Source organism: Rattus norvegicus, chromosome 13 (genome assembly GCF_021556685.1).
Source record: "Rattus norvegicus strain SHRSP/BbbUtx chromosome 13, alternate assembly SHRSP_T2T, whole genome shotgun sequence".
NCBI lineage: Eukaryota > Metazoa > Chordata > Mammalia > Rodentia > Muridae > Rattus > Rattus norvegicus.
The window spans coordinates 85713233-85738928 of NC_141546.1; the positions used below are offsets into that span (position 1 = coordinate 85713233).

At 45.1% G+C, this 25696-nt stretch overlaps 3 protein-coding genes and 1 pseudogene across 9 annotated transcripts in view; 2 read left to right on the top strand and 2 right to left on the bottom strand.

The window, feature by feature from the left end:
• Atf6 (activating transcription factor 6) overlaps positions 1–1053 on the bottom strand; it is a 177787-nt gene extending 176734 nt beyond the window's left edge. For 2 of the 4 annotated variants that reach the window (XM_087580984.1, XM_087580982.1), the window contains exon 1: positions 942–1053. In XM_087580984.1, coding sequence (XP_087437110.1) covers positions 942–981 — 40 coding nt within the window. In that variant the 5' untranslated portion in view covers positions 982–1053. 4 annotated transcript variants of the gene reach the window in all.
• Positions 1054–5856: 4803 nt separating this feature from the next.
• LOC100362384 (ferritin light chain 1-like) lies at positions 5857–6810 on the top strand. The gene has a single exon (XM_087581990.1). The coding sequence runs from the start codon at positions 6062–6064 to the stop codon at positions 6614–6616; it is 555 nt and encodes a 184-aa protein (XP_087438116.1). The 5' UTR covers positions 5857–6061; the 3' UTR covers positions 6617–6810.
• On the top strand, positions 8279–10439 carry Dnmt3b-ps2 (DNA methyltransferase 3B, pseudogene 2; annotated as a pseudogene).
• On the bottom strand, positions 10073–19845 carry Dusp12 (dual specificity phosphatase 12). Of its 4 annotated transcripts, none has more exons than XR_015635372.1 (6): positions 19477–19845; positions 17113–17226; positions 16667–16785; positions 16065–16327; positions 15778–15964; positions 10073–11180 (listed from the first exon to the last, which is right to left on the bottom strand). XR_015635372.1 is itself a non-coding variant. In XM_087581552.1 (6 exons), the coding sequence occupies exons 2-6, from the start codon at positions 17178–17180 to the stop codon at positions 11019–11021; spliced, it is 633 nt and encodes a 210-aa protein (XP_087437678.1). In that variant the 5' UTR covers positions 17181–17239; positions 19477–19845; the 3' UTR covers positions 10073–11018.
• Between the last annotated feature and the right edge of the window lie 5851 nt (positions 19846–25696).

Sequence of the window (25696 nt, forward strand, 5' to 3'; positions counted from 1 at the left end):
ATTAAACTAGGATGCTCAATACTTCCTAGCTGAGAGTCCACTCATGTTTATAGTGGAATGTTGGTCCGAGGAAGAAAAGTGTCCCCAAAGCTGAAGGGCAGTGTAGTCTCACTACAAGATCCACTGAGGCAACTACAGAACTTCAAACTCAAATATTAACATACATAATCCTGCTAACTTTCTGTCTTTTTAATCAAGAAGGGAATATTAGCTTTCTCTAAGGATTTAGCTGCCAAAGCTTGTCCCTTGTCATTCTCTATTCCATCCCTCCTTAACACCAAAATCAAAGAAAATAGACTTAACGAGAGATTTCAGAGCTGTGTTGGGACAGCAGTCAGGATTACATCAGTTTGTGTTAGATCTAGTAATCAGGGACACGAGGTCAGGTGCTTGGAAGAGTTTCTTCTTTGCCAATTTGGATATATGTCTTAGACCAATAGTTAGAGCTGGGAGGCAAGGACTTTCTTCTGTATTTCAACCAATACAGGTTTTCTCAACATGCCTTGTACACGTGCAGTGCGCGCGTGTGAGCGTACACACACACACACACACACACTCACACACCGCTCCCCACCCACACGCCCACAGTCTGAAAAAATAGCTTGGAGCCTTTGGGGCAGCTACAGTCATCCTACTGAGTTCTGGTCCCTCAAGATCACCTGGTATTTCCACAAGGAACACACGCTGGAAAACTATAGCAATTTCAATTAGAACATCATTTTACTGTCGCTGCGGCCAGGACAGAAGCCCAGCGGTTCTGCCAGTCTCTTCCACGATTCTGCCAGTCTCTTCCACGACCCGCAACCCGTGGCCTCGCTCCCGTGACACGGTTCGTCCACACCTGTCACCGCCACCGGGCGGTAATCAGGAGGGAAAAACCCCCACAGACGCGCCCGATCTAGCTCGAGTACAATCGCAGATCCACTCACCCCAGTCTTCACCTGGTCCATGAGGAAGAACCGGACTAAAAGGCGACTCCATGGCGCCGGCAACAGAAGCCGGCTTCCCCGAAACAGACACCTCTCCCTCGCAACTCGGATCGGTGAGTAATCCGAAACGGCAGCGGCCGGAGGACAAAATATGCTGAACGCTGACGGACGGTGGCCGAGCGGAGGCAAACTATCTCATCGCGCACGGGAACCTGGAGCAAAAAGCTAAGGAGACGTCAGCAGATAAGCCAAATAGACTTATGAGTAAATATTTCCCTAGGAGGATTTCAGCACTTTCTGTCCCTTTGTGGGTTTTTGTGGTTGTTCTTGTTTGTTTCTCTTTCTCTCTCTTTTTTTTTAAGTTGGGCGGAGAGCACAAAGATTTAACCGCTTCGTTAAAATTTGCTAATACTAAAATTGAAAAAAATCTCTTGATCATAGTGGTTTGTTCTTTGTGCTTAATATTACGATATAGACATCTCAGAATGAAATTAGAAATTTACAGTAAACACGATTCGGTATTTATTAATACTTTTCAATCGCTGTAAAAATTTCCCACGAACACAGTAAATAAAGAAAAAACACAAGGAATTTCCCGCGTGTGTTAGAACTGCTTCCTTACTGGCACAGATTCCGAGGAAATTTTTCTCACAAATCATACTTGTAGAAAACCCCCACTCAAACAAATTTAAACAAAGAAAATATATGAGATAAATTCTCCACGTCCACACCTACCCCTAAAAAAGAGTTTTTAAAACTCGCAATAAGTTGTTAATCTTTTTATTACTAAAATTCAAGATTCTAAATATTTTTAGAGAAAAAATCATATCCATCACGGATTCCAACTCAAAAATGTAGACAAATTGAAAGGACAGTTTCGAGAATGTACTTAGTGTTGTTTACTTTCCGCTTTTACTCAGTCAGTGGCCAGGGACTACATCCATAACGAAATGGTGAGTGAACGCGGATCCCTTTAGGACCGAGTGAAACTTTTCCCATGGTTACAAACAAACAGAAATGCTTCCCAGAATCCTCCGAGCTCCTCGTGGCTGATGTTACTACGGATTGCGGAATGCAGCAAGGCTGGGAGGAAAGCCGCGTCAGAATTCACGAAGTCGGGCTGGGACCGCATCCGCATATACACGTGCAATGCGCCGCACGCGCGCGCACATACATACATGCATGCATGCATATATACACGGACACGCACACACACACACACACACACACACACACACACACACACACACACACACACACACACACTATTCTGAAGTCCCCCTACGACAAATGACGTTCCTTCCATCGTTGTAATGATACATGTTTATTAAGGGTGAAGTGTATACACACACACACACACACACACACACACACACACACACACACACACACTATTCTGAAGTCCCCCTACGACAAATGACGTTCCTTCCATCGTTGTAATGATACATGTTTATTAAGGGTGAAGTGTATAACATTTTCATTCTGGAGCTTCAACCTCTCGGTTTTATATTTTTATAAAATTTAATTTTTATCAAGTTCTTTTTATTCAAAAAATTTAGGTAATTACGATTCAAACACCGTTTGAATATGTATCATCAAACGTAAACAAATGTTAACATTTTTCACTTAAGTATAAACTTTTCTCAAAAGTATAAGAAATTTTCAGTTACTGGTAAGTTGAACTGTCTCCTTACTATATCACTACACAGCCAACTTAATTTCCGAAATAGACAATTCCTACCATTAATTTTATGGGAAAATTTTAGTCCATTTTAGTATTTACTCTTACCGTATTTAAACCCGTTTGTAAATATGGTATTGAGTATTGGGAGATTTTTCTTTTCAATTCACATAAATGTATAACATGGTAATGGTCTCCAAATTATTGTCATTAGGTATTACTCGTTGAGGCTCTCTCCCGGTTTTAACTGCCGCTGGTTTCCTTGAATACATATAATCATAGTTGTTTAACTGAGATGGACATTTGGGTCTTTGAATTGTTGATCAGTACATAAAATATCAACACATTCGCCAGCACTAGATATGATCAGACTTTTAAAATGTGTGTCACTATGAATTGTTGGGACTCTAGTTCACACTTCTCTGGCGGTTCAGGGATGCTATACTCCTTCCTCTTCACTAGACTGTACCCTGTTGTGAACCATCCACACTTTTATTTATTTATTTATTTATTTATTTATTTATTTATTTATTTATTTATTTTTGGAGCTGGGGACCGAACCCAGGGCCTTGCGCTTCCTAGGCAAGCGCTCTACCACTGAGCTAAATCCCCAACCCCCATCCACTCTTTTATAAAGTGCACTACTCGGTTCCCTTTCTCCTAGCGATGGGCACATCTTCAGATAGCCTGCTTTACTCATTTCGGTGATGTATAGGTTGCGAATATCTTCTCCTAGATTAGCATTTGTCTTCATTTATCCAGGTCTTGCTCTCTAGCTGTCGGGTGTGGTGAATTTGTCAACCTTTTGATACGTGTCTGCCACTTGTATTTTAAGAAATCCTTGCCTGTCCTGAGGCTATTAAGGATTTCCTCTTCATAGTTTACACTTCAGTTACCATTCTTTCTCTGCTGTGTGGTGTCTTGGATATAGGGACACTCTTGACTTTTGTACCACACTCTTATGCCCAAAACCCTTGCTGAATTCCATTACTGGGCTTGGTCCATGCACTTCTTAGGATTTCCCACTTAAAAGCTTTACATCGTGTAGACAATAATACTTTAACCCTTATTTTTACAAATATAAGAGTCAAATGTGGTAGTTACTGTCACCCCAGTTTCACTGTTTGTCATTCCTGTTCCACCTACCCTCCCTCCCAGAACCTTTTACGTTTTCCCAGGAATATCTTGCAGTAAATCTCCAACATGAATGATATTTCATTAAAAAAAAAATCTCTGAACAAGGGCCTTTATTTTGAAAATACCATGTATACCTAACAGAGTTCCTGAATACCTGTCTATTCCACATTCAATTTTCAGTCTTAAAAATGCCAACCTCGAGATGAGAGCTGGCCCAGTGATTAAGAGCACTTGCTCCTTGCAGAGGACCTGGGTTCAGTTCCCAGCACCCAAATGACAGCTCACAACCATCTGGAACTCTAGTTCCAGGGGACGGGATGCTCTCATCTGCTCCAATGGATCCTGCACACATGAGGGGACACATAAACTCAAACAAGTGCACACACGTACACATAAAAAACTAAAAATAAAGTATAACGTCCATCTAGAGTTGGCTTGTGAACATGAAGATTCAAGTTAGATCAACACTGTGCTTAATTCATACAGCAATTCCTTTTCCCCACTTCCCTTGGTACCGGATGTTGAAGAAACTTAAGTCTTGTCTGTAGAACTGCCTACTTTGTGAGTCTGCTATCTTCATAATGATTTTTAATTTGCCCCTAAAGCTACCAGTTTTACATAGAGGCTACACTGGGGAGATGGACTTTTATTCTGCAAGAATTCTTCACATTTCTAAACTTAAACCTGGCCTCCAAGTTTACTATGAAAGTATATTCATTAAAAGAATAAGACCATTTATTGGTCATGGATATGTAACCTGAAGATATTTGTGGGCCTTAGTTTATACTCTAGTAGTAACCTACCAATCACTACTGGCTTAAAAAAAAAACAAACTGACGAAATTACATCTTAGTTGTATTGCATCTGATGAGACTATTAGATTTAATAATCAGATCAGCATTGCAATATAAATGGTATATACCCTGAATAGTGAAACCAAACATTGGAATATGTGGAATATGGAGATTAAAGTTAAGATTTTGCTGTCAGTCTTGGATCTAATTTGGATTCAACCACATCTATGCTCATAGACAGATAGTACTAGTTAAACTCAGCAGCTCACAAAACAGAAACGAAATGCCATGAAAGCTTTGAGGGTGGGAAGGGAGTAAGAAGGAGATGTGTGGTCAGAATGCATTATATACATGAGTGAAATTGGCCAAGAATATTTTTTTAAAAGACTGGAGAGGCCCAGCGGTTGGATGCCATTTGTTGTGGGGCACTTAGTCCAGGACCACACACCAGTTAGCTGCCTACACCAACCTGACCAAGCCTAACATGATGCCCAGGAGAACCAAAATCTTGTCTGGTTCCTGGTAGCACCAACCTGACACACTCAGGCAGACACACTCAGGTCATGCTGTCCAATGGCCGGGAAGCAGTGTAAACACACCTTGGTTTGTTTTTCTGTTGCTTTCACTGAGATTCTGGTAGCCAGGGTAGCTGCTACTCAACTCCCAACAAACCTCAGGATGATCTTTCCCTCCAGATCCTCGGGTCCCACCTCCAGAGTCCTGGAATGGCAGGCATGCACCACCACCCAGGTGGGGCTTTACTGAAAGAGTTAGGCTTCCCACCCCTCTCCTCGGCAAATACAATTAGCTGGAATGTACGGAGCCAGAAAGCAGGCGTGTGTCTGGTTTGTTCACAGGATGGCCTACAACAATGGACACATTCCTCGGCGTGCATCACACGTTAGACTGGAAGAAGCAGATGCAAGTGCTACGTCCTATGGTGAAGGATTAATAAATGGTAAGCCGAGTCATATGAAATTGCACCTACAAGGAGGCACTCTTATGGGTCAACCAGGTTTTGAAAAGCTTTGAGAAGATAATGAAGGAGAAAAAGGATAACAGATTTTATCAAAGACCCAAATGAAAGAATTCCTTGTTTAAGAAATACTATTTTTTCTAAAGATTTATTTATTTATTTTATGCATATAAGTAACTGTAGCTGTCTTCAGACGCACCAGAAGAGGGCATCAGATCCCATTACAGATGGTTGTGAGCCACCATGTGGTTGCTGGGAATTGAACTCGGGTCCTCTGAAGAGCAGTCAGTGCTCTTAACCCCTGAGCCATTTCTCCAGCCCTTAAGAAATACTATTATAGAGCAGCGCTTTGGAGATCCCGAGGATCTGTATCTTGCTTCAACAGTGTTTGGACGGAACAGACCCGGGGACTCCCACTTTATTCACTTCCAGCCGCCTTACAAGTCTCTCCAGTCGCAGCCTCCGGGACCATCTCCTTGCCGCCTTCGGCTCCTAGGACCAGCCAGCCCCGTCTTCGCGGTTAGCTCCATACTCCGGATCAGCCATGACCTCTCAGATTCGTCAGAATTATTCCACCGAAGTGGAAACTGCCGTGAACCGCCTGGTCAACTTGCACCTGCGGGCCTCTTACACCTACCTCTCTCTGGGCTTCTTTTTTGATCGGGATGACGTGGCTTTGGAGGGCGTAGGCCACTTCTTCCGCGAATTGGCCGAGAAGAAGCGCGAGGGCGCCGAGCGTCTCCTCAAGTTGCAGAACGAACGCGGGGGCCGTGCACTCTTCCAGGATGTGCAGAAGCCATCTCAAGATGAGTGGGGTAAAACCCTGGAGGCCATGGAAGCTGCCTTGGCCCTGGAGAAGAACCTGAACCAGGCCCTCTTGGATCTGCACGCCCTGGGCTCTGCCCGCACAGACCCTCCTCACCTTTGTGACTTCTTGGAAAGCCACTTCCTGGATAAGGAGGTGAAGCTCATCAAGAAGATGGGCAACCACCTGACCAACCTCCGTAGGGTGGCAGGGCCACAACCAGCGCAGACTGGCGTGGCCCAGGCATCTCTGGGCGAGTATCTCTTTGAGCGCCTCACTCTGAAGCACGACTAGGCCTCTGTGCCTTCCAAGGGGCTCCCTCCTCTGCTCTGCACCGACCACCTCAGCACCTCCACCCGAATGAACCTCTAAAGCCACTAGGCAGCTTTGTAACCGCCCTGGAGCCTCTCCCAAGTCTTGGACCAAGTAAAAATAAAGCTTTTTGAAACAGCAAAAAAAAAAAAAAAAAAAGAAAGAAAGAAAAGAAATACTATTATAAGTATCCAGAGGCTTCAGAGCATACACTGAGGTCTTAAGAATCGTCAGTAGTAACACCCCTCCCAAACTAACTAGGTTTTTTTAAATTTGTTTTTCATGTGAGTACACTGTCGCTATCTTCAGACACACCAGAAGAGGGCATTACATCCCATTACAGATGGTTGCGAGCCACCATGTGGATCCTGGGAATTGAACTCAGGACCTCTGGAAGAGCAGTCAGTGCTCTTAACCGTCCCAGCCCCATAGACATGTTTAAAGAGAATTATTGTTCACATTATTTAAAAACTATTTCTGTGTCAGTACCTTGTTTGTTTGTTTGTTTTTGAGACAGAGTTTCTCTGTGCAGCCCTGGCTGCCCTACAACTTGCTCTGTAGATCAGGCTGGCCTCGAACTCCAGAGATCTGCCTGTCTCTGTCTCCCCAGTGATAGGATTAAAGGCGTGCTCCACCACACCCAGCTCAATGTCAGTGTCCTGTAGACACAAAGAAGTAAAAATGTCTTAAGGTCAGAGACTGTCCCTCCTTTAGCTAATTCTGATTTCATGTAAATGTTCAAATATCTAAGTCTAATTCTAACAGTAAACAAGTAAAATAAGTTCTAGTGACCATAGATAAGACTAAAACGCTGATCTGGTGACACGTAGTGGCCCACGCCTTTAATCCTGGCAGAGGCAGTTGGATCTCTTTATCAGGACAGCTTGGTCTACAGAGTGAGTTACAGGACAGCTAGCGCTACGCTACATTGAGAAACCCTGTCTCTCTCTCTCTCTCTCTCTCTCTCTCTCTCTCTCTCTCTCTCTCACTCACTCACACACACACACACACACACACACACACACACACACACTCACATACACACACTCATTTATATTCATTCACCTGTACCCCGACCACACCCTCCCACCCAGGAGGGAAGAGAGAGATTCACAAGGCTCAAGACAGTTAAAGATTCACAAGGCCCTCCCCAAAGACTATAGACGCTGTGGTGATCACTGAGAGAAGATGTTCCCCTGCAGTGAGCTGCCTGCAAACTGAGCAGGAAACTCTAGGATTGCAGGTTTCCTGAGTGGTTACCCATGCTGCCTTTCTGCTAATGCAACTGCATGGAGTTGCCCATGCTCCTGTAGGTGAACGGCTAAACTCATTTCACCAGGTGGGACTTCAGTGGAACCATCTCTGGTCTGTCGTCAGTGCCCAATGTAGGCTGAATAGATTTATTCACGTCTCCCTAGGAGGAGTCACCAAACGGCATATGTAGGTTTACTAATGGCCCTTAAGTGAAACACAGAAATAACTTTTCAAAATACAACCAAAACTTCCTCTTATTTTTGAAAATCAAAAAGTATCTCAGATACTGACAGTTCCGAGTTTCTACATATAATTTTAGCCATCTAGGCTTTAGTATCACATAACCAACATACAAGGCATAACTTCTATGAACATAAGAAGCTGCAGATGACTCCTGATCCTGACCTAGAAGAATTTGAGCAGCCCAGGTTGTACCCAGCAGTTCCTGCAGCCAAAAGGAGGCCCATTAGGGTCCTGTCTCTGTTTGATGGAATTGCAACAGGGTGCTTGGTGCTCAAGGAGTTGGGTATTAAAGTGGAGAGGTCCATTGCTTCTGAAGTCTGTGCAGGGGCCATTGCTGTAGGAACCGTTAAACATGAAGGCCAAATCAAATATGTCAATGACGTCTGGAAAATCACCAAGAAAAATATTGAAGAGGGGGGCCCATTTGACTTGGTGATTGGTGGAAGGAAGCCCATGTAATGATCTCTCTAACGTCAATCCTGCCAGGAAAGGCCTATATGAGGGCACAGGAAGGCTCTTCTTCAAGGTTTACCATTTGCTGAATAACATACGCTCCAAGGATGGAGACAACCGTCCGTTCTTCTGGGTGTTTGAGAATGTTGTGGCCATGAAAGTGAATGACAAGAAAGACACCTCCCGATTCCTGGCATGTAACCCAGAGACGATCAATGCCATCAAGGTTTCTGCTGCTCACAGGGCCCGGTACTTTTTGGGTAACCTACCTGGGATGAACAGGCCCGTGATAGCTTCAGACAATGATAACCTCGAGCTGCAGGACTGCTTGGAGTTCAGTAGGACAGCCAAGGTAAAGAAAGTGCAGACAATAACCACCAAGTTGAACTCAGGTCCCCTCCCATCAGACGGGAAAACCAGCTGTAGTCATGAATGGCAAAGATGCCGTTTTGTGGTGCCCTGAGCTCGAAAGGATCTTCGGCTTTCCTACGCACTCCACAGACGCGGCCAACAGGGGCCGTGGCGCCCGCCAAAAGCTAATGGGAAAGTCCTGGATGTGCCAGTCATCAGACACCTGTTTGCCCCTTTGAAGGACTACTTTGCATAGGAATAGTTCTACCCAGAACTGAGGTGCTCTTAGTCAAGAGCCAGTCACCCCTCCCTGAAGGCATATCATCTGTCCCCTTCCTTAGCTCACCTGTGTGGGGCCTCACATCACTGTACCTCAGCTTTCTCCTGCTCAGTGGGAGCAGAGCCTCCTGGCCCCTGCAGGGGAGCCCCAGGTGCTTCCTCCCTGTGCACAGCTCAGACCTGGCTGCTTAGAGAGCCTGGCACGGTGCCCATGACTTCTCATTCCGAAACTTTAAAACTTGAAGTAAGTATAGTAAAATGGCTCTCTTTTTCCCTCCTCAGTTTATCACTCACAAGTGATGGCTAAGATACCAAAACAACAGCTCTCTCTTAGTACTCAGGTTCGTGCTGCAAAATCACTTGAGAATTTGCTTTTAAGTAATCCGAGCTCCGAGTTTGCAGGAGGATGCTATTGTGAATGTGGGCTCAGATGAACAAGCTCCAGGGACCAAACGTTTTTTGGTTGTTTTTTTCCCTAGGAATAGTTAAGATGGTGTCTATGAGTTAGGCCTTCCTGGCACCTTCCCCTTGCTTTGGTAAAAGAGCTGCAGTCCTGTAGCATTTTCCAGTATGATGATGTCAGCAGCTAGTCCTCTGGAAGACTGGAGTAGAATGTTTTGAGCTCAGGAAGGGTGGATGGAGTGGCCCTCTTCCAGGTGTGAGGGACACAAAGGAGGGAGCTTAGGGAAACCTTTCCCCACTCCCTCTCACCAAATGATGGGCCCTGACCCCAACATCTCAGGTCACCAGATGAGTAAGACCCCCTAACTCCTCCTCCTGAGAAGCCAGGACCAGAAGCATATTGTTTTCTTTTATAAGTGATGGTTGGGCAAACTACAAAGAGAAACTTGGATCTTCTGGAGGTTTTTAAATCCTTTTTATCCTAATAGATACATTGCATTTTTAAGGGATATTCTTTTTTAGGGGCATCACCAGAGATGAGAAAAGCTACATTTCAGAAATGCCATCATAATGGTTTTAAACACCTTTTGCTCTAATCACAGGTGCTATTTTATAGGTGGACGGCATTTGGGCTTTTTACACTTTCTGTGACTCTCAGACTTCTATTTTCATGTTTAACATGTTTTGTAACTGGAGTGGTGTCATGAGTGTGAGGAGACTGCCTTGTTTCAACAGTTTGTCTCCTCTGGTTTCTCATTTTTAGGTGCAAAGATGACAAATGCCCAGAGTTTACCTTTCTGGTTGATTAAAATTGTATTTCTCTGCAAAAAAAAAAAAAAAAAAAAAAGAAGAGCAGCAGCAGCCCCAGAGGTAGCTGAGAGGTAGCCCACTTGCCTGGCATGCTTAAAGCACGGGCTTGATCAAACAGCACAAAAGCTTTAAAACATGTAACACAGTATCTGGATTATAAAAGATTTTTTTAAAGAATTTACTTATTATATATAAGTACACTGTAGCTGTCTTCAGACACACCAGAAGAGGGCATCAGACCCCATTACAGATGGTTGTGAGCCACCATGTGGTTGCTGGGATTTGAACTCAGGACCTCTGGAAGAGCAGTCAGTGCTCTTAACCACTGAGCCATTTCTCCAGCCCCAAAAGATTTTAATATCAAATCCAATTTACATGACTAACAGTCTGGATGGCCAAGCAGAGTACCGTGTGTGTGTGTGTGTGTGTGTGTGTGTGTGTGTGTGTGTGTGTGTGACATAATAAGCCACCACCCCACAGCTGTTACAGTCAGTAATTATCCTTGGACATCCAACTGAAATTTGACATCGCCATGAAAGATGCCAATGGAGAAGCGCCTTTCCCAGGGTCCATCCCAAGCTGAGTCCTAAGTTCATGGTTTCTTTGTTTGTGATCCCAGCGCTGGCAATGTTTTCACTTCATCCACTCTGTTCTTGTGGATTTGGAAAGCAGGGGTTATCCATCGGCCACACGAGCACTGTTCACCATACCAGTTAAAGGAACCCAACTTGGCACTGCATTTTGGGCAAAGAAGCTGAAAAAAAAACAAAAAGTGTTACTATGTCCACTTTTATACACACTCGGCAACTGTCTTTGACAAAACAGAATATAAAACAGCTAAGGCGCGGTTTCTGTCATCAAGGAAACTATAATGTTCCCACGTACATAAGATACACTTCCTTATCTGATCGTTAACTACAAATACTACAGAAGATGTCATACTTTATACTGAAGAGGGGGAACAGGAATCCAGGCTGAAGGGGAAAAGCAAAGCTCACAGCCACTAGGAATGTTTTTATCAGGGTAACAAACACTTGGTTTCTATTCCAGGATTCCAAGCTGGAACATCAGGGTAAAGGGCGGAAATGCACGCTCAGACTTCATCTTCTATTACTGCCCGCTGTCAGCGGCATGTAGGTCAGAGACGCTGACATTCCAGCACGAGAGAAATCCAAAGTACTCACCAAGTTCTCTAATGTTAATGATAGCATTACCATTTGTGTTTAGTATACATGGTCTGAGTAGGGCTTTTTCTTTTAAACAGTGAGCTACAAAAAGTCTGGACATAGGGCCAGCAAGATGGATGAGTGTGTAAAACCTGGGTTTGATTCCTGGAACTCAAGCAAAGGTAGAAAGAACAAAACCGTTGTGACCTCCACACCTGCACCATGGCACACATGAGTTTTATTTATGTCTATACTCGTGTCAGAAACACGAGTGGAAAAACAAAAACCAGGGAGTGGGACCATGAAGAGTTTGAGGATAACCTCAGCTACATAGCATATATAAAGCCAGTCTAGTCTCTGTGTCTCTGTCTCTCTCTCTGTCTCTCTCTCTCTTTCTCTCTCTCTCTCTCTCCCCTCTCACACACACACATATTTCTCTATTTTCTTAAACTCTAATGTGACAAAATATACTATAAGTTTGAGATAAAAAACTATTTGATGAAGCTTATTTATAATATTCAAAGAGCTCCTGCATATCAAGAAAAAAAGCAAAGCTATAAAACACTTTACAGAAAAAGAAACTATAAATTAAATGGCCGATGCTGATGAGCCAGTTTTGTCACCTTGACACAAACTAGTCACCTGGGAAGAAGTCTTGACTGGGGAATGGTCTCCATCAGACTGGCCTCTGGGGTCGATTTAGGCATAATGTTTATAAGCACTGTGTGAAGACATACGTGTCTGTCCTTCCTTGCCCATTATGGCATCCTCTGACTGGATTAGATAAAAAGCCTATGGCCCATTAGCAAAGGCAGAAGTAGAAGGTAAAAGTTCTGAGAGAGTCAGGTGTGAGGAGATTCCCACCTGGTCTCAGAGAAGTCGGACTTATGAATCTGAGGAGAGGTAACCAGCTACATGGCAGACATAGAATAGTATAAATGAGTTCATGTAAGTTGCAAACTAATCAGGAAACAAGCCTAGCTTACGGCCAAGGCATAATACATAAGTAAGTCTTTGTGTCATTATTCAGGAACTGGGGCAGATTTTAAAAAGCCCAAAGGGTTACAGGGCATTCTCTTGATTAATGATTGCTGGGGAGAAGGGGGAAGCTAGCCCACTAATGGATGGTGCCACCCCTGGATTAGGTGGGCCTGGTCTATTTAAGAAAGTTTAAGAAAGTAGAGACCATAAAGACCAAGCCAGTAAGAAGGCAGAGTTTGTCCATGGTCTCTGCTTCAGTTCCTGCCTCCAGGTCCCTGCTCTGGCTTCCTAGAAGATGAACTGAAAGCTACAACATGAACTAACCCTTTCCGTCCCAGGTTGGTGTTGGCCATGGTGTTTTCTACAGCAACAGAAACCTATCAGCTGGTAAATAGGGAAATACACTAATCTGAAGTAGGAAACATGAAAAGTCAGGGGCATTTTAGAATTAACATTGATTTTATTCCACAAACATTTAGTATGATGAGGGAGACAAAGAAACGTGTACACACATTCTCTTAGTGAGAAGAAATTCTATAAGGGCTTTATGAATGTTAGCCTTAATGGAGTTGTTGAGCCACGAGTTCCATTTCTAAGAATCTCTTCTTCGGGGCTGGAGAGATGGCTCAGCGGTTAAGAGCACCCGACTGCTCTTCCAGAGGTCATGAGTTCAATTCCCAGCAACCACATGGTGGCTCACAACCATCTGTAAAGAGATCTGATGCCCTCTTCTGGTGTATCTGAAGACAGCTACAGTGTACTTATATATAATAAATAAATAAATCTTTAAAAAAAAAAAATCTCTTCTTCGGAAATCATAAATACATGTTCAAAGAAACAAACACAGATGTGACTTAGATACTGATTGATTGGTTGGTTGTTTGGTTGATTGATTGATTGATTAAAATATCTTGCTAGGCAGCTCTGGTTAGCCTGGAACTCTATGTACACAAGACTCACCACTCGGGGTTGAGGATTTAGCTCAGTGGTAGAGCGCTTGCCTAGGAAGCGCAAGGCCCTGGGTTCGGTCCCCAGCTCCCGAAAAAAAAAAGAACCAAAAAAAAAAAAAAAAAAAAGACTCACCACTCACCTTAAACTCGCAGAGATCCATCTGACTCTGCCTCCTGAAGGCTGGGATAAAAGGCATGTACCATCCACTACAGCCACCCGTGATTTAGAATCTTTTTACAAAAATGGCTTTCCTCTGTGTCTGTGTGCACTCATATTACAGGCTAAATTAAGGCGGCAAGCCAAAAGCACAACAGCCAAAACTGGATTTCTCTGAGGTCAAAAGCCCTCTGACAAAACCTAATCCTAGGAATGGGAAGAGAGCCAGGTCCAACTGTGCAGTCTTACAATTCCAGCACCTGCGAGGTAGACGCAGGAGGGCCAGGAGTGGAGCAAGCCTGGGCTCCATGAGATCCTGTCTCAAAAATCAACTCTGGGCAGGGGCCAGGCTTCGTAATGCATATCTAATGCCACCGCTCAGAAGGCTGAGGACGAAGGATGAGTTCAAGCCCAACCTAGGCCACAGAGGAAAACCACAGTGAAAATAACAGCAGCAAAAACTCGGAGTGACTCCCGACGAGTGTACTGAGTGCGGTGATCACCAAACACAAAAACAAACCAACCAACCCCTGCAGCTATAGTAAAACACTATAAAATGGTGAATCACACATAAATAACTAAGAGCAGTTCAATCTGAACATGTGGATACCCCTCTCCAGACAACAGAGTAACTAATACAAATTGTTTCCTCAACACTAGATTGCAAGTATATCGACAGACTGCGGCCTTAATTTAGCCTACGGAATGAGCGCTCGTAGACAACAGAGTCGAGCCTGTTTCATAAAAGATTCTAAATCATAGCTGAGTATATTCGCAAGTGAGATAAAGGTTTCATAAAGAATCTATTGTACAGACTTTCACACGCCCATACGTCCTTTCCAACTCATTATGATTGTTACTACACACGGTTGACTTGTAGCTCATGGAGAATACATAGGGCATGCGAGTACCCTGGATCAAATCTCCAGCATTAAAAAAAAAATTGTTATAGAATACCTCAGATTAATAACAAGTATGCAGAAGGGAAATTGTGAGGGCTTCAGGATATGATTCTGAGCTCCAATCTTTTTTTTTTTTTTTGGTTCTTTTTTTCGGAGCTGGGGACCAAACCCAGGGCCTTGCGCTTCCTAGGCAAGCGCTCTACCACTGAGCTAAATCCCCAACCCCCCTGAGCTCCAATCTTTAACAGAGAATGAAAAGCATCCCATAGCAAATGAATTAAGTTCAAAGACCAGAAAAATAGAAAATGTGCGTCATAAAGCCAAAGAGAAAAATAAATTTTAAACCTAATTTTGCCTCGATTTATCCCCCTATTTAATTTTGTGATCTATCGAATTATCCTTAAAATGTTAGTCTTATATTTGAAAACATAAAATAAGAGTTTGAAATAAACCTAACTTGGATGTGGTTCTCCATCAAATGTGGCTAATGAATTCGAATCAGCTAATTTTTAAAAACATTTGACTTGAATACTGGGGGCATGGTTTCATGGTAGAGTGCGTGCTTACATGGATAAAACCTTGAGTTTAATTTAAAAAGAAGTCATTTATTTTTGATAGCCTTACCCATGTACTAAAAGGGTATAATCCTCAGACTCTTCAGGAAGGAAATGTTAAACATGGTGTTGATTTGTTTTGGCTTTTGTCCAGACAGTAAGCTGGCACTGGAGGCCAAGGTCCTCTGGCCAAGTCTGATGACCTGAGCTTGATCCTGAAACTCATGGTGAACAGAGAGAATCAACTTCCACAAGTTCCTCTGGCTTCCAGGTAGGTGAGCGTGTGTTACCCAAATCTCCCACCCCTGACAGGTACACACACCATATAGAAAGTGAAGAAAATGTAATACAAACAAAACAAAAAAAAGTAAATAAAAATGTGTTTGCTGTACTGTCTTGGGATAGCGTCTCGTGAATGTCAGGATAGTCTCAAACTCACTGCATGCCTGAGGTGACCTTAATGACTGACCTCCTGCCTCAACCTCCCGAGTGCTGGGGATGCCCGGCTTACGTGATGCTGGAGATGGAATCCAGGGCCTCGTGCACAACCCTAGGGAAGTACTCTGTCAACCGAGCTATGTCCCCGGCTCTAACACAGAATTTAGATGATACGACGAAACCGTAGAAAGCCGTGTTCTCACCTGTCCATCCATAACCCCCAACAAAGCAGACTCCATCCACTGCACAGGTTCGATGAAGTAAGATGTACACTGAGCCTGATTCCCTGTGGTAAGTACGGAAGACAGTCCTGTTCTCTTGTGAGCAAAGGCTACTGGCCCACTTCCTTCACTATGATCCAAAATGCTGGAACGTCTAAATAAAGATCGCCTGTGAAACCACCAAAGACAAAAGCATTAACAAAAGCCCAGATGAAACGTATAATACTTCTTACAGGTCAATAATACGCCATTGAGTATGCTTCACTTGCCTTCACTTCAGTTGCCTTACAATCCGATTACTAAATTGTGAGGCAGGTTTGGACGTGAAATTTTCGTAATATTCAAGTAAACAAATTCTTCTTGCAGAAATAAAGCTTCAAGTGCTTTTCCAATTACCACGATGATAAAATTTCCAGGGGACACAAGATATTTTACCTGCACTTTCTACATTTGTAGAGGATGTCATCTTTTAATCCTTGTGAAATGGTAGTTGGGTCGACAGCAAAGAGTTCTCGAGGCAAATTCCGAAGTTCTACAAGATAAATGCATCCAACTGTCAAGATGAACCTTCTAGATTTTCAGATAAAATCCCAATGCCGAACTGAGGTGATCCATGCTAAACTCAGAAACTAAAGGCAAAGATCTCCATGTTGAGAAGCGAGGTAGGAAAGCAGAGTGAGCAAGCCCTCGCTGTGAACGGGGCGCCTGACTTCAATCCCGCCATTTTTAAACCACGTGACTTTCTGCTAAACAAAAGGAACCGACAGTCTCTGCCTCCTAGGATTTCCTGGAAAGTGACAGAATGCATTCAGTGTCCAAGAAAATGACAGCCCAGAAGAGCCCAGTCAACCCAGTACCCGTGTTTGCTCACCTGGATACTTCTCAGTCACCTTTTGCAAACGGTACTGCTTGTAAACGGCACTGGAGGTATGGACTTCGTGTCCCATCGCCTCATAGAGCTTCAGTTGCCACTCGAACCCCTCATTCATCCTGCAATGGTAGCAAGTATGAAGTTCAGAGTCTCTGATTAAGGAGACATGAAAACAAGAGAACTGCTTGCAGCCAAGAAGGAAGACCCTGTTTGCCTCTGGCCTATGGAAGTGCAGAGAGATGCACCTACCACACACATGCACATACACCACACACATACACAAGTGTGCACATATGCACATGTATGTGCACACACACCATACACACATACCATACACAGACACACACACAGTATACATACATGCATATAGACACACACCATACACACACAAAATAACACACGCACGCACGGACACACGCGTGGGACTGGGACTCCAAAGGACTCACTTAGCCTCTGGCTTGATGGTCTGGAGGTTTTCATAGGCTTTTTCAAAGGTAAGCTGTTCGGTCTTCATTATGAAAGCCGTCACTACAGCAACACTGCGGCTGACTCCTGCATGACTGAAAAAGAGACCTTCGAAATAAAATAGCAGATAGCAGCAGTTAAAAAGCAAGCCAGGCTGGGCACGGTGGCACACGCCTCTAATCCCAGCACTCGGGAGGCGGAGGCAGGCAGATCTCTGTGAGTTCAAGGCCAGCCTGGTTTACAGAGTTGAGTCCAGGATGGCCAGGGCTACGCAGAGAAACCCTGTCTCAATCAATCAACCAACAAATAAACTAAAAGACAAAGCCCAGCGACTGTTAGTGGTAACGTTTCGGTCCACCTCACTCCTTTCTGAGTCAGGACGATCTCCCGCCTCAGCCTCCTCGGTGCTGGAATTCCAGGTGCGGCGCCCTGTACCCAGCTCATTCCTATTTCCATTCAAATTAACCCACTGCCCCTTAAATACTGTCAACGCACAACATGAATCGATTATTTCCTTATTCCTTCTTAATTCCGAACAGTGTGGATGCATTAACTATTCTACAATGCCTGCCTTCAATGTTTTAACTGTTGCCATGGCGCCTCGGCTCTTGACTTCAAGTTGTTCCAGATCTGATTCCATACTTCTCATCACTACCTTCTGTCCTTGTGTAAATCTTTACAACTACTGGTACACAGGAAGTGTCCAACGAAGCAGTTCAGACGGACCCCAACAGGACTACCCTGGGATCCCCAAACACCTACTAAGATTTTCCTTCTTTTTTTCCCCCACACCAGTACTTAATAACTTTATTTGCATTGGCTCCTTCCACCTTGTGGAAGAGATGGGTGCAGGCAGCAGTTTGGCCATCGTGCGCCCTCTGGTGGGACTCAGGGGCAATGAACACAGTTGGCCACACAGGGCGTCAATCAATAGTCGAACACAGGGTTGTAGTGATCCTCACTCAGGTCTGTACCCCAGACCCAACTTCAGGTACCTGGGCTTCTTGGGGCGAAGCCCTGCACCTCTGACTCTCATACTCGACTGTGTTGGACACTTGATGTTCTGACGAACCTTGAAGGAGAGGCTAGAAGCACTCTTCTTCAACTCTAAGCACAAAAACCAGAATTAAAGTCAAAGCAGTAAGTAGCACATGCATAGAATACCAGCACTGGGGTTGGGGATTTAGCTCAGTGGTAGAGCGCTTGCCTAGGAAGCGCAAGGCCCTGGGTTCGGTCCCCAGCTCCAAAAACAAAAAACAAAAAACAAAAAAAGAATACCAGCACTGGGGGTGGATGCGGGAGGGTCCCAAGTTCAAGGACTGTCTAGACCGCACAGCAAAACTTCCATCCCAAAAACAAAACAACAAAAATATGGAGAGAAACATCACTCTAACTTTCCTCCACCTTTCCAAGAACCTGCCCCAAAGGCATTTTCTTAAGATCGGGGCTGTGTCATCATAGTAGCAGCATGTTTGCCTAACGTGCTATAAGCAGGACAAATTAATTCTCCGATCGATTTAGTCCGATACATCCTAAGACCACAATTCCAGAAAGGGCTTTGCCTATACACCCGAGGACGATCAATTCAGGACAGGCTGAGTTTCCTGGCTCATTTCCATAGCATTATGTCACACTCCTCTTGTCCAATCCCTTTTCTATACGACTGTCCAGTCTTAATTAGTCCCAGAATGTGAACGAACGGTTTTCCTTTGGTCCGTGCATGCTTCTCTAAACCTGCGAGTCACGTAAATCTTTGATTAAAACTGCCCGAGCATGGTGGCTCACTAAAGGTGTGCAGCACTGTGGACGCAGAGGCAGGAGGATATCTGTGCTTTTTGAAGCCAACCTGCTCGATATAGCGAGTTCCGGGCCTGCCAGATCTGTACAGTTAGACCTTGCCTCAAAAAACAAAAAGCCCCATGTTTTTCTCTTGTTTAGTGAGCTTTAGGACGAGGAAGAAAAGTATCACGTACTTTCACCCCTGTACTCCATTCACCAGAATGATTCTGACTTCTCTTACAAAGCTGCTAAACTTGATGAAATAATTGTAATGGTTAGTGATTAATGAACTAATCTGGTGAACCCCAAACTCCAAAAACACAGATAGGCAGATAGACCGATGGACGGATGGAAGGATGGATGCACAGACAATGGTTGCTGGAAAATGAAATCAAACAAAACCTTAACCAAGGGCGGGTTTACGAACTCTCCCTTGAGCCACAAACCCCAAGGGAAGATGAGGAAAGAGGGTTTGGGCTATGACAGCACCGCCCTCCACTTCTGGGCGCCTCAGCAGAGAGGCTAGACACGGGGTAAGGCACCGCCCCCCAGCCTGGGGCACTCACCAGTGCACCAACACCGCACGGCCTTCGGAGCGAGCCTGGCCGATGAAAGCCACGCACCGATCCAAGTGACTGAGCAGGTCGGTCTCGGGTTTGTCCAGCGCGGGCACGAAGAGGCTCTGGAGACCTTCGAAACCAGCCCCGGCCGGGAAAGCCGGTTCCGAGTCCACCGTCAGCACGGCGGTGATGCCCGCCTCCCTCAGGTAGTCCGGTCCAGCCACTGCCGCCGCCCCACCCAGATACAGCCCGGGCCGCACTTCCACCGCGTGCCCTGCCGAGCTGGCGGGGCTGGTAGTCGGAGCCTGACGCTCGCAGCCATGGTTAGAGCTCTGTACTTCCAACATGGCGGCGCCAGGAAGCCAAGCAGCCTCTGCCCGCCACCAAGTCACCGGCTAGAGTAACCAGCTCCGGTGTCGGACTAACTCCAGCCGCTCGGTAGCGCCATGGGAGGACCACGGCAATAGGGAAAATGACTGATTCTGGGGAAGGTGATGTGAGGCTTGCTGGGACTGTGTGCTAAGTAAGCTCCTTTTAGAGCAGCCTTTCCACCCAAGCCTCTAAAGTCCAAGGCAGAAAATGAAGTCTCCATTCATCCATTACTGGTGGGTTCGCAAACTTGTACAGTCACTATGGAAATCAGCTCGGAAGTTCCTCAGGAGGATGGGAATCTACCTCAAGATAGACACTTGCCCAACCATGTTGTCCATTGATGCTTCCTAATCAGAAATCGGAAACCTAGATGTGTCACAACAGAAGATTGGATAAAGAAAATGTGGTGCGTTTTACACCATAAGGTGTTACTCAACCATTAAAAAAAAGAAGAAGAAGAAGAAGAAGAAGAAGAAGAAGAAGAAGAAGAAGAAGAAGAAGAAGAAGAAGAAGAAATTCACAGGTAAATGGATAAAGCTAGGGGGAAAAAAATCACTCTGAGTGAGGACCCAGAAAGACAAATCTGGTATGTATAAGTTTATATGTGGATATTAGCTGTTAGGTCAATGATAACCAAGCTGCAATATATAGAACCTCAGAGCTTAAGTACAGAGCTTAAGTACAGACCAGGGAGGAAAGATAGATCTCCCTAGGAAAGGTAAATAGAATAATAGATAGTTATGCTGGATTGAGGGGCGGCTAGAACAGAAGGATCCAATGGGAAAGGGAAGAGAAAAGCAGGGACAGACAGCTAAAATTAAGGGGGGGGGCATGAAAACCTAATATGGTAGAGCTTCCTAAAATAAACATATATGAAGGCAATCTAAATGAAATGTCCAAATAATGGGGGAGACAGACTCTCCAACTGGACATCTCTTGTCACCAAATGAAGCTTCCAGTGTCAGGATTGGTCGACATCTAATTGAGTTGTTGGTCAATGGAGTCTCATGGAACCCACCCTCACCCCCACCCCAAACCCACTCAAACTGTTGCCAAGACCTTAGGCTGCTCTCCACCAACTGATGGCAAGACCCCAATCCTGAAGACAACACCTACATAACTCACTAGACATGGAGAAGCTGAACTTCTTCCTTCAGAGAGCCTTCACCCACATATACGAGTGTCTTTGGTGCAGGAAGGTACTCCACACGCTACCAAAGGAGAAATCTGAACACCAGCCCAGCCTCAAACCCTTTGATCTACAATGGTGTCCTGCCTGCAAGATACGCTAGTGCAATGGTGGCAGGAACCAGCCAGTATCTGATCTGATTTAAAACCCACTACACGAGATAGAACCCATACTGAACTTTGCTTGGGTACCAAGAACCATGATCCTAGATCGCTGTACTGGTTTGAATATGCTTAGCCCATGGGAAGTGACACTATTAGGAGCTGTGGCCTTGTTGGAGGAAGTGCGTCACTGTGGAGGTGGGCTTTGAGAGCCCCTAGTGTTCAAGCTCTGCCCATGCAGAAGAGTCGCTCCTTCAGGATGCCTGTGAAGAATAGCTGCTGCTCCTCTAGGTTCCTCCAGCACGTCTGCCTGGAAGCTGCCGTGCTTCCAACATGATAACGGACTGAACCTCTGAAACTGTAAGCCAGCCCCCAATTAAATGTTTGCCTTTATATTGTAAGGCTCAAAGTGAGTCTTCACTTCCCCTCAAGTGAGACAGGAGAACAGAGTTAGATGCAAACACAAGAGGTTTATTTTTTTGTCGTGTTGGGGTCGACCTTCAATCAGCCCCTCATGGCCAGTGACTAGAAGGTGACCCCGAATGGCTATAACAAGCAGTTTTCATACTTTTTAGGGGTACAAGTGAAAAGTAGTTTTAAGGTTGCCCCACTAGACGAAAGTTTAGAGCAGAAGAAAGAAACTGGTCAGGCCTTGGAACTGCAATTACACCAGCCGGTTCAGCAACTCTCTCACAGGAACTAGCTGACCATAAAGTTAAATTAAAATCTTAAAGAACTCGGGTTGGGGATTTAGCTCAGCGGTAGAGCGCTTGCCTAGGAAGCGCAAGGCCCTGGGTTCGGTCCCCAGCTCCGAAAAAAAAGAAAAGAAAAAAAAAAAAAAAAAAAGAACAATCTTGAGAAACAGGAAGCTTCTCCCAGGAACTGGCGGACCATAAAGTTAAAAAATCTTGAGAAACAGGAAGCTTCTCCTTGTGATTTTTCACTGCATTCTCAACATTTTTCAATGACGCCCTCCCTACCCCCTTGGGTTGTGGTTTCTTCCTTTAAATACCTCTTCTCCCAGCCACTCTGGGTCAAACTCCTCTGTCTCTGTGTAGGATACAAGTCTCGACCCTAGTGCACTGGTTCCTATCAATAAATCTCGTGTTTTTACAGCAAGAACAGTCTTACGTGAGTTCTTGGGGGGTCGCATCATACCGAGACTTGAGTGAGGGTCTCCCTGCTTCGGGGATCTTTCACAGGTTACATCAGCAAGGTTATAGTTTAAATTTATTGGCTAAGCATATTGACCTTTGAATCCATTGGCTAGCAAGCATATGACATGCATTCGAACTCTATCTGGGATCAGAGGGTCAGGTGACTATCAGTCAGTACATCCTGTGGTTTTTCAAGAATGTCCCTGCTCCTCCTGAGAACTTCAGGTGGAGAATGGAACTTGGCCTAGCCTTACCCAAGTCAGGAAGCTGGTACTTGGCCTAATCTTGTCCTGAGGCAGTGGGTGTAAGGCTGGCGAAAGCCCCTAGGTTCCTTCACATGAACCCCATAACTTTCTACCAGGCCAATTCTCTTAATAGCTCTTATACTTCAGTAAGAACTAGGGTCCTTCAATATGAGTTGCCTTAGTCATGGTATCTCTTTACAGCAATAAAACCCTAACTAAGACAATAGCCCAGGGACCTAAGGTAAAACAAAATACTTGAGAGAGAGAGAGAGAGAGAGAGAGAGAGAGAGAGAGAGAGAGAGAGAGAGACATAATGACATTCTGCTATACTCATACATCAGTGCCTTGTCCAGTCATCCTCAGAGACGCTTCCTCCTGCAGCAGATGGGAACAAATACAGAGACCCACAAGCTAGACATTATGCAGAGAGTGAGAGACCTCAGAACACTCAGCCCTAAGTAGGATGTCTTCATCAAATCCCTTCCCTCAGGGCTCCAGGACCCTGCAGAAAAGGAGGCAGGAAGAATGTAAGAACTAGAGGGGATTTAGGACAGCAAGAAAAAGTCCTTCTAAAGATGGCAGGATCGACGCACATATGAACTCACAGGAACCCAGGCAGTGTGCACAGGCATGCACAGGTCTGCACCAGATAGGATCCTAGAGCTGAAAAGAGAAGTGGAAACATGCCCATCCCTTACCCAGAAGAGGTCTCAAACTGATAACTGTCAGCTCCAAAAGAAACTCTACTTCCCTAAATTCCAAAAGGAGGAAGGGACAAAAGACTAGCTGTGGTGCCGATTAGCATACCAAAGGGCATGCTGGCCTCCAGGCTCCCCACAGGTACCTGTCACACATTCCAGAGTCTGTGTAAGCATCCTAACCCTTCTCACCTCCTCCCCAACCCTAAACATCCCCAACTCAAGGGCTTTCCTTTCCCTAGCTGCTCTTTCTCCTTATAACCTTGCTCTTTTGGTCCCTCTCCCTTTCCCTCTCCCTCTCCCTCTCCCTCTCCCTCTCCCTCTTCCCTCTCCCCCTTCCCTCTCCTCTCCTCTCCCTCTCCGTCTGTCCCACTCCTTCCCTTCTTTTTGCTCTCCTCCGTGTTATCACGTTCCGCTCCATCCCTTCAACCCCACCTCCATACAACTCACACCACCAGTGTCTTTACTGTGCCCCCTCACATGCGCCTTAAGTTACTCTAAGGAGTGAAGGGAAAAATGTATGCTTTCAGCTCGGTGTGGTGCCACACCTGCAATCCTAGCACTTGGAGGCAGGAGGATCAGAAGTTCAAGATTCGAGGGAGGACATGAATAGATAGATATTCCTCCAAAGAAAATACACTGAAGGCAGTAAAAGCCGAGGAAGATGCTCAGCATTGCTAGTCACTAGGAGAGCCACCCACCGTGCCAAGACAGGATCCCATGCATGAGATCAGCTACCATAAAAGACATAAATAATGAGGGCGTGAAGAAACTGGACTCTTCTGCTGTTGGGAGCAGCCTCAAGATGGTGGAAGCAGCCTTCATGTTAAAAAGCAATTGTATTTTAGTCTTAGGTTAGATCAAAAGCAATAGCCTTAGGTGAGGTGAAAGCAGCCATACCTAAGCCTGCACCTGCAGTTCTGCTTGAATTCAATAGATAGAATAAATCTGGTTGTCAGGTCGCTTAGCACTGGTGGTCAGGTCACTAAGCAACCCACCCTAATGTTCCCCCTGCTGGCCAATTTACCCAGCCAATATCCTGGTCATTGAGCCAGGCCCATTCTTTGGCGGTTACCTAACCCCTCCCCACATCTTGCTTCTACCAGTATATCTTCTGCCTGAGAAAAATGAAAATCTGTCAATTTGATTAGACTTGTTGACTTGCCGTCCGTTCTTTGCATCTCTTGTCCCCCATTCTCTCCTGGGTGGACCCCAGACCCTGGTTGACTGCCCTGCAGGTCGGGCATTGTGCATTGCTGCAGGCAGTGTAAAATGAGAAGCCTCTGTGGGAAATGGAACAAAATTAAAAATGAAATTGGAATCCAGTGCAGAATTGAAGATAGAGCCCCAAAGAAATGTACGGTTGATGTCCATACGCAGGTGAGGGCTGGCCCAAGTTAAGGCGAGGCCTGTGATTGGACAGTGAGAAAGGGGGCGGGGACAGAGTTTTGGTAAAAGGGAGAGAGAGGAAAAAAGAGAGAATCAAGATGGAGGCAGAGAAGGACGACCCATCCGTGTGGCCGTAAGTGACCACAGGTAATTATGAATATTTCTTAAGGGATGGATTTCTATAGGTCAATTTATCTTATCTAGGTAGGCGGAATATATCATTATCAGTTGGTTGTGAGTTTATTGTATGGATGTATTGTGGGTTAAGAATTTAACATATAAATCTGATGGCAAAATTACAAGCATCCAGAGCTTTGATTTTACCGGGTTGCTGGGAGTTGATATTATAACCATTAGGGGGTGGATGTTGGGAACATATACAGAGCAGAGACCTGCGAGAGCTGCAAGAGGGTAGCTGCTGCTGGGACGGGGGGTTGGGGTGCGTGTGACACGATTGCTGGGAATGTGAGTAGTCTCCAGTAAGAGAGCTGAGAGATACGCAGTCTCCATATGAAACTGGCATGGTGGCAACAACCCACCTTGGGAACTAAATGCATGGAGAGATTGCTGCTGGGCTCTAAGAGTAGCTTTCAGCAGTATGAGATGGGATGGAGCTTAGTGGGTGAGATGCTCTACTGATTGAGGTGAAGATACCCGGAGATGCCATGTGGCCTAATGGTGAGGGCCAGCGAGGGTCTGAAACAAGAAATACTTGAATGCTCACGTTATTTAAATCATTCACAATTGACAAGAAATAGAAGCAATGGCCACTAGCAAATGAATGGATAATTCAACAGGCAGACAGACAGACAGACAGTCACATGTACACAATTACTCTGATATAGAAAAGGGGAAACCCTGGCATATATTAGACTGCAGTGAGCACTAAAATCATTACTTTGCTGAAAAGGACAATTGGAACAAGCCAGTCCCAATGAGTCTGATGGTGCAAGCCGGCAATCCTTAACCCAGGAAGCTGAGGCAGCAGGATCACAGTGAATTTGAGCCAATCTGGGTAAGAGAGAGCGTGAGAGTCGAGGCTGGGAGAAAATTGGGAGTTGTTAATTGAATGCTA

What these genes read in the sequence shown, in the direction of transcription:
- Dusp12 (XM_087581553.1), bottom strand. Translation starts at nt 19,817, where the DNA reads ATGTTGGAAGTACAGAGCTCTAACCATGGCTGCGAGCGTCAGGCTCCG. An exon ending in CGTGCGGTGTTGGTGCACTG is followed by an intron (nt 17,227 to 19,476) that starts GTGAGTGCCCCA and finishes TCTCTTTTTCAG; the next exon opens with TCATGCAGGAGTCAGCCGCA. An exon ending in GGTGACTGAGAAGTATCCAG is followed by an intron (nt 16,328 to 16,666) that starts GTGAGCAAACAC and finishes TTTATCTTGTAG; the next exon opens with AACTTCGGAATTTGCCTCGA.
- LOC100362384 (XM_087581990.1), top strand. Translation starts at nt 6,062, where the DNA reads ATGACCTCTCAGATTCGTCAGAATTATTCCACCGAAGTGGAAACTGCC.